The sequence below is a fragment of the Ovis canadensis genome, chromosome 26 (genome assembly GCF_042477335.2).
Source record: "Ovis canadensis isolate MfBH-ARS-UI-01 breed Bighorn chromosome 26, ARS-UI_OviCan_v2, whole genome shotgun sequence".
Lineage (NCBI taxonomy): Eukaryota > Metazoa > Chordata > Mammalia > Artiodactyla > Bovidae > Ovis > Ovis canadensis.
In genome coordinates this window covers 57,436,788-57,449,296 of record NC_091270.1, presented here as the reverse complement: position 1 = coordinate 57,449,296, position 12,509 = coordinate 57,436,788, and the positions used below count along the sequence as shown (strand labels likewise).

Here is a 12,509-nt window from a genome sequence, read left to right as displayed (position 1 = left end):
GTGCATTTTGTCAGATACTTGGTATCAAGTGCAGATGGCAGAGATAAAGGAGAGAGAGCTACAGGTCTTTTCCTTCTCATCTTTGGGAACCAATCACAGTGCAACTGGACACTGTGGCTTGAGGGACACGCCTTGGGAGGGCTGGAGACCACCCGTCAGAACTAGAAAGATGTGGGACCCTCTCCCCCAACCTCGTCACGACCTTTCTGCTTTACTCTTTGCCGTTGGCAGTAGGGCACTGAAGATTTCTTCCTGTCTGTAGCTCAACAGTTGATGTGGAAGGTTGAACTGTCTGGCCTTTAAAGTTCTTGGGAACCTTGGAGTCTTGTGATAAGTCAATGTGCGGGTGGAATGGACGCCTTCTGTGTTCTGACTGTGAGTCTGAAGAGTGGTTCGCTTTGCTCTTGCATTTCTCCCAGATTATCTTCTTGGAGGGTGGGTGAGTAGGTGATTATGTCTGTAGTTAAAACATCAAAACATCTACAGAAACATCTACTTAAGTGGCAGCAGTTGCACACGAGTGCACCCCACCCGTGTCTTTCTTTTCTCCAAAATATTAACTCAGAACCATCTTATTTACCCCCCAAAAATACATCAGTCATTATGCCTAGGCCCATCATTTATCATTAAATAACTGTCACCAGGAGTGAGATCCTGCACAAGTGGATAGGTGGGTGGGGAGTCTCTTTAGGTTTCTGAATATGCTTGATACATCACACGGTAACCAGTTCTCCTAGAGGACGGAACCACTGCCTCCGCTCCCCTCTCGGGGTCTCCATCCTTTTCCTTCCTCACACACGCCAAACAGTCACATGCTGGCTGGTAAATACACCCAGCTGAGGAAATACATGCTCCCGGGAGTGCACGCTCACTGGGTGTCAGTCCTGAGTTCTGCCTGGAAACAAATATGAGAAACTGGAGGGCCTGGAGGCCTTGCTGTTCACCTGAGAACTGCTTCTGTGAATTGTCCCAAGGGACTGACCGCTAAAGAAGAATGGTTAAGTAAGACCCGTGTCTGCATGTGACGGTCCAAGGATGTCGCACCTTGCCTAGCTTCTGTATTCTCAGACGCCCTGTGTCTCAGACTAGTCAACTGTGCTGTCACTTTATCAAGGATATTATTACGAAAGCAAACTCCGTCTGTTTGTTCAACAAAGGACTGGGAGAGTCTTTTTTAAGTGAACACTTGCCAAGCATTAGTCTCACTAATTGCCAAGCATTACTCTGCACTAAAATAGATCGACATGCTAAAATATTACTAACATTTTTTTTTAACTTTTTTGGCTAAGAACTTTAAGACCTAATTCACATACCATACAATTCAACGGCTTTTAATATATTCATGGAGTTGTAAAATCACACTGTCATCAGTTTTAGAGCATTTTCATCCTCATCCTAAGAAAGTCTGTACCTTTAGAAATCACTTCCTATCCCTCTCAACTCCCCATCTGCTCTGCTCCAAGCAACCACTAAGCTATTTTCTGTTTCTACCTATTTGCCTATTCTCGACATAGTGTATAAATGGAATTGTACCACATGTATTCTTTGATGACTGGTTTTCACTGAGCACAATATTTTCAAAGTTTATCCCTGTTGTTTTTAAAAGTTTGATTTTAATTTTTAAAAATTTGGTTTTCAGAGGGACTTAGTATGTGAAAGGGAAAGCTGTGTGCATTTGTGTCAGAAATCACGCGACCGGTAGCAAGCCTGGCTTCTTGGTTTGCATTGAGTGGGATTCACTTGGTTTCTAATTAATGAGTGAGTAAGATCAGAGGGCTGGCTAGTCTAACTTTTTTGAGTGAATTATAACAGCATCTCAGGCCCTAGTAGAAGGAAACCCCTCATCACCTCCGTGGACACACAGTCTTTAGGAACAGAACGTAAGGCAGACTTTGCTGGTAGGTGGAAAGGAGAAGAAGCTGCCTCGGAGGGTCGACCCAGGAGAAGGAGAGGGGAGCCAAGACCAGAGGCTGTTTCCCATCTGCTCATCTTCCCTTCTGGGTAAGATCTCTTGCCTGGCACAGCCGTCCTGGGGTCTGAAAGGAGCAGTGGTTATCACTGGCGATGGGTCGTTCAGAAAGGTGCTGGTTCATGGTGAGGTTAAGGCTACAGACCCTGAGTGGTTAGGGTGAGGCTACTGGATAAAAATATATTTTTATACCCCCAAGGAACCTAGAGAATATATTCAAAAGCAGAGACATTACTTTGCCGAATAAGGTCCGTCTAGTCAAGGCTATGGTTTTTCCTGTGGTCATGGATGGATGTGAGAGTTGGACTGTGAAGAAGGCTGAGCGCCAAAGAATTGATGCTTTTGAACTGTGGTGTTGGAGAAGACTCTTGAGGGTCCCTTGGACTGCAAGGAGATCCAACCAGTCCATTCTGAAGGAGATCAACCCTGGGATTTCTTTGAAAGGAATGATGCTAAAGCTGAAACTTCAGTACTTTGGCCACCTCATGCGAAGAGTTGACTCATTGGAAAAGACTCTGATGCTGGGAGGGATTGTGGGCAGGAGGAGAAGGGGACGACCAAGGATGAGATGGCTGGATGGCATTACTGACTTCATGGATGTGAGTCTGAGTGAACTCTGGGAGATGGTGATGGACAGGGAGGCCTGGCGTGCTGCGATTCATGGGGTCGCAAAGAGTTGGACACGACTGAGCGACTGAACTGAACTGAAGGAAGCTAAACTGTTAGCGTGTTCAGTCACCCTTCCAATTTTACCTGGAACTTCCTTAAATTATCCCACAGTTAGGTCCTTCTGATTGAAGCTTTTTCCCCCCACAGGACCTTCAATGTCATGTTATTTCTTTATATATTTAAAAAAATCTTGAACACGCCATCGCTTAGCTTTTTCCCAACATAATAATCCTGATTTATGTTATGTTTAATTCTTGGTATTAGATACCAAGTTTTGCACCATGTTAGTATTTAACCCTTTGATAAACACTATATTCATTCATCCATCCATCCATTTACTTAACAAACATGTATGCTCCAGTGTGTAAGGAATGGGGTTCAAACTTGAAGCAGTGTTGACTTTCAAGGTCTGCAGTTTCCCAACAGAGCTGCCCAGATGCTCCCATTCAAGGAATCTTTCCTTAGAACAACATGTCTTTTCTTTGCACCCTGCCCTCCGACTGGCTGGGGTGAAGATACAAGAGGTGCACGTCTTCAAACTCTAGAGCTCAGGAGGGAGGGCAGGGGAGCAGAAAGGAGGCCAGGTCAGAGGTGTCAGTCCAGAAATGGGAGAGGACATGAGCAGAAGGGTCTCTGGATTTCCTTTATCTGGAATCTTAAGGCAGAAAAAGGGCCAAAACAAGGTTTAGATGGTTTCTTCTCACTCAAAGAGTTCTTGAAACTAAAATAAATCATTTTTAGGATGAGGCTAGGGCATGATACAGATCTCCCAGATGGCTCTGTGGTAAAAGAATCTGCCTGCAATGCAGGAGATGCAGGTTCAGTTCCTGAGTTGGGAAGATCCCCTGGAGAAGGGCATGGCAACCCACTTCAGTATCCTTGCCTGAGAAATCCCATGGACAGAGAAGCCTGGAGGGCTACTGCCCACAGGGTCGCAAAAGAGTCAGACAGGACTCATGCAAGGGGCATAATACAGTTTTACACACAAGAAGTCCCTAACTAACCTTTCTTCTCTCAGTCCCCATGGACTCCAACCCTCAGGAGCTGACCTAACCTTTCAATCTACAATTAGAGCTAAACCACTTGAAGATGCAAGTCACAAAGAAAGGGAAAAGACCGGTATAATGAGTCAGTCAAAATGTTAATCAAAAGGATACACACACTAGCAGTCTGCACGGTTTGGCTTTCAGAGTGTTTAAAAATCTCAGCCAATTTTCAAAACCAGGATTTCACATAAAATGTAGCTTCATGTGAAAAATGGGAAGATCTGGCATACTGAGCCCAAATCCTCCCAGAGCACCAATCAGGCAGTCTCCCTCCTAACAGAGAGACCCCTGGCTCTCTGCAGTCAGCACCCCTCCCTGAGGGAGGCCAATGTCAGCAGCCGCTTAGGTCTAGTCTCGCACAGTCTTTTGATGAGTAAAGAAATATTTCACAGGTTTTTATCTGTGCCCAAAGTGGGAAGACACAAGTAAATCAAGAAAAGTGAAATGATGCATTTCTTTATGGAACTGAACATTCTGATCCAGCGACATGTAAACAATGTGTGTGATGGTTGAAAAATTTAAACTGGGTTGGCCTTATGGAACAACTGCGTCTCTCAGTTACGTCAGCTCTTTCGTTCTTATGGGCATTGGCGTTTCAGAACTCTGGTACTAATGAGATCACTTCCTATTTTATTTTAGATTTTTTAATATTTTATTTTTGGCTGTGCCTCATGGCTTGTGAGACCTTAACCCTAATCCTGACCCTAGCCCGGAGCAGGGATTGAACCCGGGTCACAGCAGCGAAAGCACCGCGTCCTCACCACTGGACTGCCAGGGAATCCCCAACCATTTCCTCTTTTTAAAGAGGCAATTGGTTAGAAAGCAGGAAGGCAAAGTGTTTTAGGAGAACAGGGAAAGGAGGCAGCAGAAAAGGTCATCAGAAATGGGCAGAGTGGGTGCCTCTGATCTCTGGTTTTGCTCTGAGAGTCAGTTTATGGTAACAGGCTTCCACAGAAGCAACCATAGTTATTTCATGCCCTGCCGGTCTGAGGAAAATGGGTGCCTTTTCTTTATCTGAATACCCTTCAGAATGAGAGTCAAGGTCTAGATCTAAGAATGTGGGCTAGCAGCTCTTTAGTCTGATGTCTCATGAAGGAAGGGGCAGCTGGGTTTGGCATCAGGATGGCATCCTTGTTCTAAGCTGCACTGGTCTCCCTGAGGTCACCCCTGTAGTCATGGAGTGGAAAGGAAAGGGGGTGCTCATGTCTACACAGAGCTGACCTAAACAAGCCTACCTGATGGAAGGAACACAGTCCAGACCACGCGGACTGTCTCTCACACACATGTGTAAGCAGCATGTTGCAGGTATACATGTATATGGATGTTCAAGTGTACTCCATTTTGAATCGATTCAATACACAAAAATCTAAACTTTTCCATTTGAAAGCCCAGGAGGCTTTTCCTATTTCACATGACAAAAAAAGCACCTTTACAATATACCCTTTCTTTCAGATGTTTTCTAAATATTCAGTTCTTTCAAGAGAGTGGTTCTCAACTGGGGCGGTTTCACCCCCAAGGGGACACCTGGCACTATCTGGAGACACTGCTGTTGTCGCAACTGGGCTATTGGCATCTGGTGCCTGGAGGCCAGGGACGCTGCTAAAGGTTCCACAAGGCGCAGGACAGCCGCACGACAGAGGAACCAGCCTCAAAAGTCATCTGCACATGCCAAGATGGGAAACTCTGGTCTGATACTCATTATGTTTTATATATATATATAAATTTATTTATTTTAATTGGAGGCTACTTACTTTACAATATTGTATTGGTTTTGCCATACATCAGCATGAATCCACCACGGGTGTACACGTGTTCCCCATCCTGAACCCCCCTCCCACCTCCCTCCCCATACCATCCCTCTGGGTCATCCCAGTGCTCCAGCCCCAAGCATCCTGTATCATGCATCAAACCTGGACTGGCGGTTCATTTCATATATGATATTATACCTGTTTCAATGCCATTTTCACAAATCATCCCACCCTCTCTCCCACAGAGTCCAAAAGACTGTTCTATACATCTGTCTCTCTTTTGCTCTCTCTCGCATACAGGGTTATCGAGGAAACCAGAACTGAAAGAGACATGTGTACCCCAGTGTTCATCGCAGCACTGTTTATAATAGCCAGGACATGGAAGCAACCTCGATGTCCATCAGCAGATGAATGGATAAGAAAGCTGTGGTACATGTACACAATGGAGTATTACTCAGCCATTAAAAAGAACACATTTGAATCAGTTCTAATGAGGTGGATGAAACTGGAGCCGATCATACAGAGTGAAGTAAGCCAGAAAGAAAAACACCAATACAGTATACTAACGCATATATATGAAATTTAGAAAGATGGTACTCATTATGTATCACTGATTTTCTTTCCTAAAAAGGTGACTTATGCAAATGATTCAGCACTATTGTACTAAGCAAGGGATGCCCGTCTGGGGAGTCAGGGCCGGTGGGGAGCGGGCCTTTGGGAGAGAACGCGGGGCTGGTTAAGCCGCAAAGGCTGCCGCGCTGTGAGGTGGGTCCTGACCTGAGGGGAGGCGGCGGAGGCGCGCCGGGTGAAGCCGCGGTGTGGCTGGCAGCGGGCTGCTGAGAGAAAAGTATCTTCGGTTCAGGGGTGAGGGGCGTGACGAAACGGGCCGAGCTTTCTGGAACAGCGGGTGTGGGAGGAGGCACAGAGGCCAGAATCCCGAGGGAGCTCCTCAGGGCAGGGGAGAGTCGGCGGAGCGGGTGTCCGGTCCGGCAGGTCACGGGGAGGCTCTCACCGCTTGAGGAGGGGCCTGTGGAGGGTGGAGAGGGCGGGGGGGGGGGGGCGCACCGGAAGAGAGGCTTTGGGGAAGAAGGGGGGCCACGCGGAGAGGGGGCAGCGCGGCCGGAAGTGTCTGCGCGCGGCTGGGCGGAAGGACCGCCCCGGGAGTGTGGGGCCGAGAAGTCCTCTCGGGCCTGAGAGGAGCCTGGGACCGAGGGCGGGCCGCGGCCACCAGGGCGTGGACACGGGGGAAGGCGGGTCCCCGGTGCTTTAGCAGGAGGAGACGGGCCCTAAAAGCTGGCCCAGAGCAGACGGCAGAGTGGGAGGCCACTGGGCCTCAGGCTGAATGCCCCTCAATGCAGGGAGCTGAGAAAAAACAGTCTACCAGAAGGATTTCACGAAGGGATGAGAGGCGGTGGTCGCGAAGCCCGCGCGCAGCAAGTACACGGCTCCAACACTCCTTCCCCAGCCTGCCAGCCCTGACTTCAGTGTCTCATAAAACCTTGGACTCCTGGTATGACTGTCACCTCGAGCAGAGGCAGTGGATGCCTGAGGGCACCCAGTGAAATCCCTGAAGGACATGCCTCTGACGAGACAGACCCCTGATTCTCAGGAAAGAGAAGACAGAACGGCAGGCTCGAGCTTTCCTCGGCACTTGGGCTTGCTTTGGAAGCGACTATTGTTCCTTCCTTCGCTTGCATTTCTGGGTACTGAGAGGCACTTTCATTTAACCTGTTGAACAGCAAAGGTGTTTTGTATTAAAAAAGAAGAAAATTCCTATTATTTTCTGGAGTGGGGTCTACTCTTCGCAGCACGTGGGTAGCGGTACCCAAGTGGAAATCCTGACTGGTACCAGCATCCTTACAATTATATAAGCACTGCAGAAAGATCTGCGGTTGCAGTGACCTCTTAAGGATTCCACTGTAAAGACATGATGCCTGCAGCACTTGGTTCATTGGGTGGACTGACCATAAATCTTCCCTTTCTTTGTTTCCTTTTGTGCCCTCCTCTCCCTGGACTGGGTGCGATTCTGGGGTTTAAGGGTACTTGTTTCTCATGGAACATTTTTTTTTTTTTTCCGGGCAGACTCTGGAGCCTAAATATCCTCAACTCTACTGCACAGCAATCCTTCTTCAACCTTAACAGACGCTAAGGAAATTATAATTGTGGCTTCCTAGGGGGCTCTGTGGTTAAGAATTTGCTGCCAACTCAGGAGATGTGAGTCCCATCCCTGGGTCAGAAAGACCCCCCTGGAGGAGGAAATGGCACCCCACTCCAATATTCTTGCCTGGGAAATCCCATGGACAGAGGAGCCTGGCAGGCTACAGTCCATGTTTAGTCGACTTAGCAACTAAACAACAAGGAAATTCTAATTAGGATTTCTTTAGGGCTTAACTCTTGTTTTTAATCCAGTGTTCTTTGATGTGGACCATTTCAAACATCCTCCACCTACCATTTCATTTCCATTTCTAATATCTACACGATTACTCACACACAGTTAACAGAGCTACAGAACATGGAAAAAAAAAAGTTAGATTCCTGACTAGAGGCAGAGTGGCAATGGAAACATTCAGAAATGATGGCTCTATGTGAAGGTGTTGCTTCAGGTATGAAGTCTTTCTGTGATAGTAAGAAGGCGGCTGTTGAACAAGTACACGTGCAATCCAACCCCCAAACGAAATAGGACAAATACACACATCTCCTTGATCCTGGCTCCAAACCAGGAAATTCTTACTCTCTTGGACATGATAACCAACTTGGATGCACACACACTAGCTGCGTTTTGGACGTGCAAATCTTACCAAGATGGTACGGAGGATGTCAAGCAGGGAGCCCAGGGGAGGTGAGTTGCCCAGGACACACACAGTGCAGGGAAGGAGTCTGTTGAAGCAGACCCAGAGGCGGCCTGGCCAAGCTGCCCGCAGAGCGGCCAGACTCAAGCTCTTTGGGGACTCTGGAATGTAACTGGAATTTCTGGTGGAAACAGCCAGCACCCCTTGCCAAAAAAAAAAAAAAAAAATGACTTTTAGCTCTGCCGAAACCTCGGCCGCAAAGGAGAAGATACAGCATCCTGCCTGCCAATTTCCCTTCCCTTTGTCTGGTTTCTAAATGTGTTCCTCCTATTTCTTCTGAGTTGGGACTAGGAAGAAAGTGTGGGGCAGAACCGGCGCTGTTGGCTGATGTTGACATAACAAACCATGGCTAGGCTCCTTGAAAGATAAGAAGTAGGGAGCTGTATCTTTTTAGTGATTGCTAGATTTCTTTTGACTTGTCCCTAACTTTCAAAAATTGAAAACGTGTTTTCATCTACTATATGAAAAGTAGATTCATCTAGCTAAAAGTAAATGCATACTGTGGGTCTCAGCCCCTCGCAGTGTGGAAACTACTTACTCCCCTTCATAAAGTTTTATTTTAAATTTCATTCAGTGAACTGTATTCTAACTCCTTGTTAATTCACGTTCTCAGTGATTCAGGAGCTTGATAACATTTTTCCCCCTTGGCTATTTTATACACATAAAGACAGAGAAAAGCAATGCAAAGGGAACTAAGTCATTCTAAAGTCTATTATTGAAATAATCAGTCTTGTCACTGGGTTCTGCAGCCTTTCTTAATTTCATCTATGTGTACTTATAACACTTTTTTTTTTTAACAAGATTACGATCATTTTCTACACACTAGAAAACTCCAATTAAAGGCTAGAGAATAAGTCATCCTTAAAACAAATTGTGAAAAAGTTAAGACAACTGCATTATTGAAGAGTTTATAAAGCTGTTGTGACAGCAATAAGCACAGATGAAGCAATTATGAATTTCATGAAAATAGATAAAAATCCAATTGGAATAATGAGGCCTGCCCCACTGAACACCTGTTTATAGTCTTAATTTTGCCTTAAGGAGATATGACTGATGTTCTCCAACAACAAAAATCAATAATGGATCAATATGGATAAACGTGTTGGGTCTGACCTTTTGTCCTAAGAGACAGTTAACAGCTGGGTTTAGTTTTACTGGGATTTACTTAAAGACTTGTAACAGTAAATAATGGTGCATTTAAGAATATTTGCCTGCTTTGATTTAGTGAGTTTGGCAGGTGGCAGTGGCCTTTCAATGGCATATGGCTTTGAGAAATTACATCAATATATGCACATGATGTCTTAGCCTCTAGTTCATGCGTCAAGTTAATTAGTAAAGAATCACTGGTTTAGCATTTTATAAGCAAATATTCTCCAGCACTGGTGGAAGAAAATACAGTGAAAAGATAAAAAGGAGTAAAAGTCTGCAAAGTTTTGCAAGAGTTTTTAATAATAGTGGAATGCCCAAATATAGAGACAAACCAATATTGTCTTGAGGTCCTACAGCATGAGAAAAGCATATCTCCAGGCATGCCTAATGAAACAATGTTAACTGCTTTTCAAAGATAAATTACTTATAAATATAATATTAAGTGAAATACCATGCAGTTTATCTCAAAGTTCCCATTAGGGGACTTACATGCAGTGTCCCTTGTAATAAGTGAGAATTTCTGATGCCTTTCAAGAGAAATGTGAAACTAAATGAAAATGCAGATGAATGACTCTGAAAATGTTTTATGCTTCAGTTTCCTTCGTATCTGGAAATTACAGGATAACACAGAATAAAAACACAGCATATGGTAAAGACTAAATGGGGTTTTGTTTTTTAAAATTTTGTTTAAATGGATACTTTTAATTGTGGACACATATTAAGGAATGCAAATAAAATTTTTATAGGATCCACAATCAAATTATCTTATGTTTTAAGATAACTTCATGGAGAAATTCATCTTTGAAGATCAGAGGGCACTGTATTCTTGCAAATTATGAAGACCTATAAATTTGGTTTCCACTGAAATATCCTGTGGATTGTACACAGGAAAAAAAAAGAGTTTCTGGCATATTTGCACTAGAATTTAAGCTATTTTCAAAAGCATTTCTATCTGGCAACTGCTTTTAAATTTCTTGAGTACTACCAGTTTGCCTCTTTTATTTTAGCTTTTGGTAATACGAGATAGGTTCTACCGATAGAAAATTAAACAGTATTGGAAAGCTGCAGCGTCTGTTAAATGGATATTGCACTTGTTTGAATATTGGATATTTTGAAGGCTATTTCATTCTCTTTTGTGCAGAGTTTGACATGATGGCAAACACATCCACCTTTAGGCACATGATGGCAAGGTAAAGTGTATCAGTTTCTTAATGAGTTTTATATTCTTACAGTTAGTTATGATTACAAGTAGATTCTTTACAGTTTACATGGATAAGTAAATATATTAAAAAGAACATTTACAAATCCCAACATCTCAAAGTTATAATATGGTCAAAAAATCGTGAAAATATTTTACTACTTACCTAAAATAAACTTTCAATATAAAGTGCCAAGAAAAAGTCAAATGAGTTTTTAATGTGAACCAGAGCCGAGGAAAATGATCCCGTTTCAAATGCAACAGTGCCAGTCCACCAAGGGGGAAGCCTTAACGTATTTTCTTTAGCAAAGAAGCTGACAGTATTCCCTGTGGGCAGTGTGTATCCACATGCGTGCACACACACTATATAGATAATAAAATCACAGCCTAACAAACCAACTCCATGCAGCTTGCATACTGGAAGAAAAAAGTGCTTGGAAATCTTTGTCGTTCAAGGACCCCTTTCAATCACTTAGCAACCTCTCTTTCCTGCTATTTTTAATTTCAAACGTTCAGCGTTCAAAGTCAAAGATTTGACAAAGCGGATGCAAAGGGTCCCTTTAAAACACCCCAGAGACAAACACGGAAACTTGGATCAAACGGAAGGAAAATGGTCCCTACCTTTTTTCTGAGAGTACGATGGCGACTGCACTTGAGAAAAAGTAGGCTTTTCTTCAGTGAAATATTCAGGTTGGCTGTATTGATTCAGGGCCATGTCCAAGTCCGAGTCCCTGCTTTTCAGCATGTTTCCAGGGTAACTACAGGTATAAGGCTGATTCACTGCCCAGGCCTGTTCCATATATATGTTGTTACTGGGCACAGCCTGAGCGTTGCAACCACTGTAACCTGGACTATCTTCGAAATACGCGTAATAATCAGTGGCCTGCAAGTAGCAGTTGCTGCCGGCAGCTGGGTGTGCTTCGTAGAGTTCTTGCACACAGAAGTTCATTTTGGTGCCCGGGCTCTGTTCCTACTTTACATATACACACACTCTATGGATGCAGTCCCCAGCCCATACGCCCAGCGTGCCGGGCATATACCGCGAGAAGCGTACATACATACACATGAAGGGAGAAGCAGAGATGAATAAACACCAGCCACACGGCAACCCAGCCTGCTGTACTTTGCCACGGCACCTGATGTGCTAAAATCCTATTTAGGTGGAGGTGTCTTTGGAGCTCTGCTGCCATTCAAACATGTTGGAAAGCAGATTTCTGACTATCAAGGTCTTAAGCTCTGAACGCACCTAATTCCTGGAAAAGATGGCAGGCAGGTAGGCATGACCTCTGCCCGGCTGGAGGACCGACAGATGGCAGGCAGGTAGGCACGACCTCTGCCCGGCTGGAGGACTGACAGGACGCGTCTGTGGCTCTGACGCTGGGAAGATCCATTTTATATGCTGTTTTTAACTCCTTTCCACATGATTAGAAAATGATTACTCATTGTTATGTCATTTTGGTTGACAACTTAAGCATGAAACATTATAAAGACATCTTAGAGTCTATCCTTGGATACACAGAAAATCCGAAAATCAATAATCTAGTTTATTAGCAGGGACCAGAGAAAATCCAGCCGTAACGAGCCTGATGACTCTGGAACATTAATCTAGTCACACAAACGTTAGAGGTTACATCTGTTGTTGAACGTCACCCACGGGCTTCTAAGGCAGGAAGAAGGACACATGGGGCCCACGGGTCTTTAAAAGACACCATTCGAGGCACATCTGAGAACACCGCTGGCGTTTGTGAGCTCTGTTCTGCTCCTTGCCCCTGGTGATTTTCTACATCATTAGCCTAATCGACATGCGGCCTGGAGCTGAACTTCACTTTGCTCATTTTGCCTTGGTTGTGTTGGTAAGCGCACCAGGGGTGTGTGTCACAC

At 44.7% G+C, this 12,509-nt stretch overlaps 1 protein-coding gene across 9 annotated transcripts in view; it reads right to left on the bottom strand.

The window, feature by feature from the left end:
* The window catches only part of THRB (thyroid hormone receptor beta), a 437,533-nt gene that overhangs the window by 43,418 nt on the left and 381,606 nt on the right, over nt 1-12,509 (bottom strand). Inside the window, exon 1 of one of the 9 annotated variants that reach the window (XM_069572931.1) lies at nt 11,250-11,577. The exons of the other annotated variants lie outside the window; for them this stretch is intronic. Within the exon in view, the coding sequence (XP_069429032.1) occupies nt 11,250-11,577 (328 nt within the window). Of the gene's footprint in view, nt 1-11,249; nt 11,578-12,509 lie in introns of those variants that run through there. 9 annotated transcript variants of the gene reach the window in all.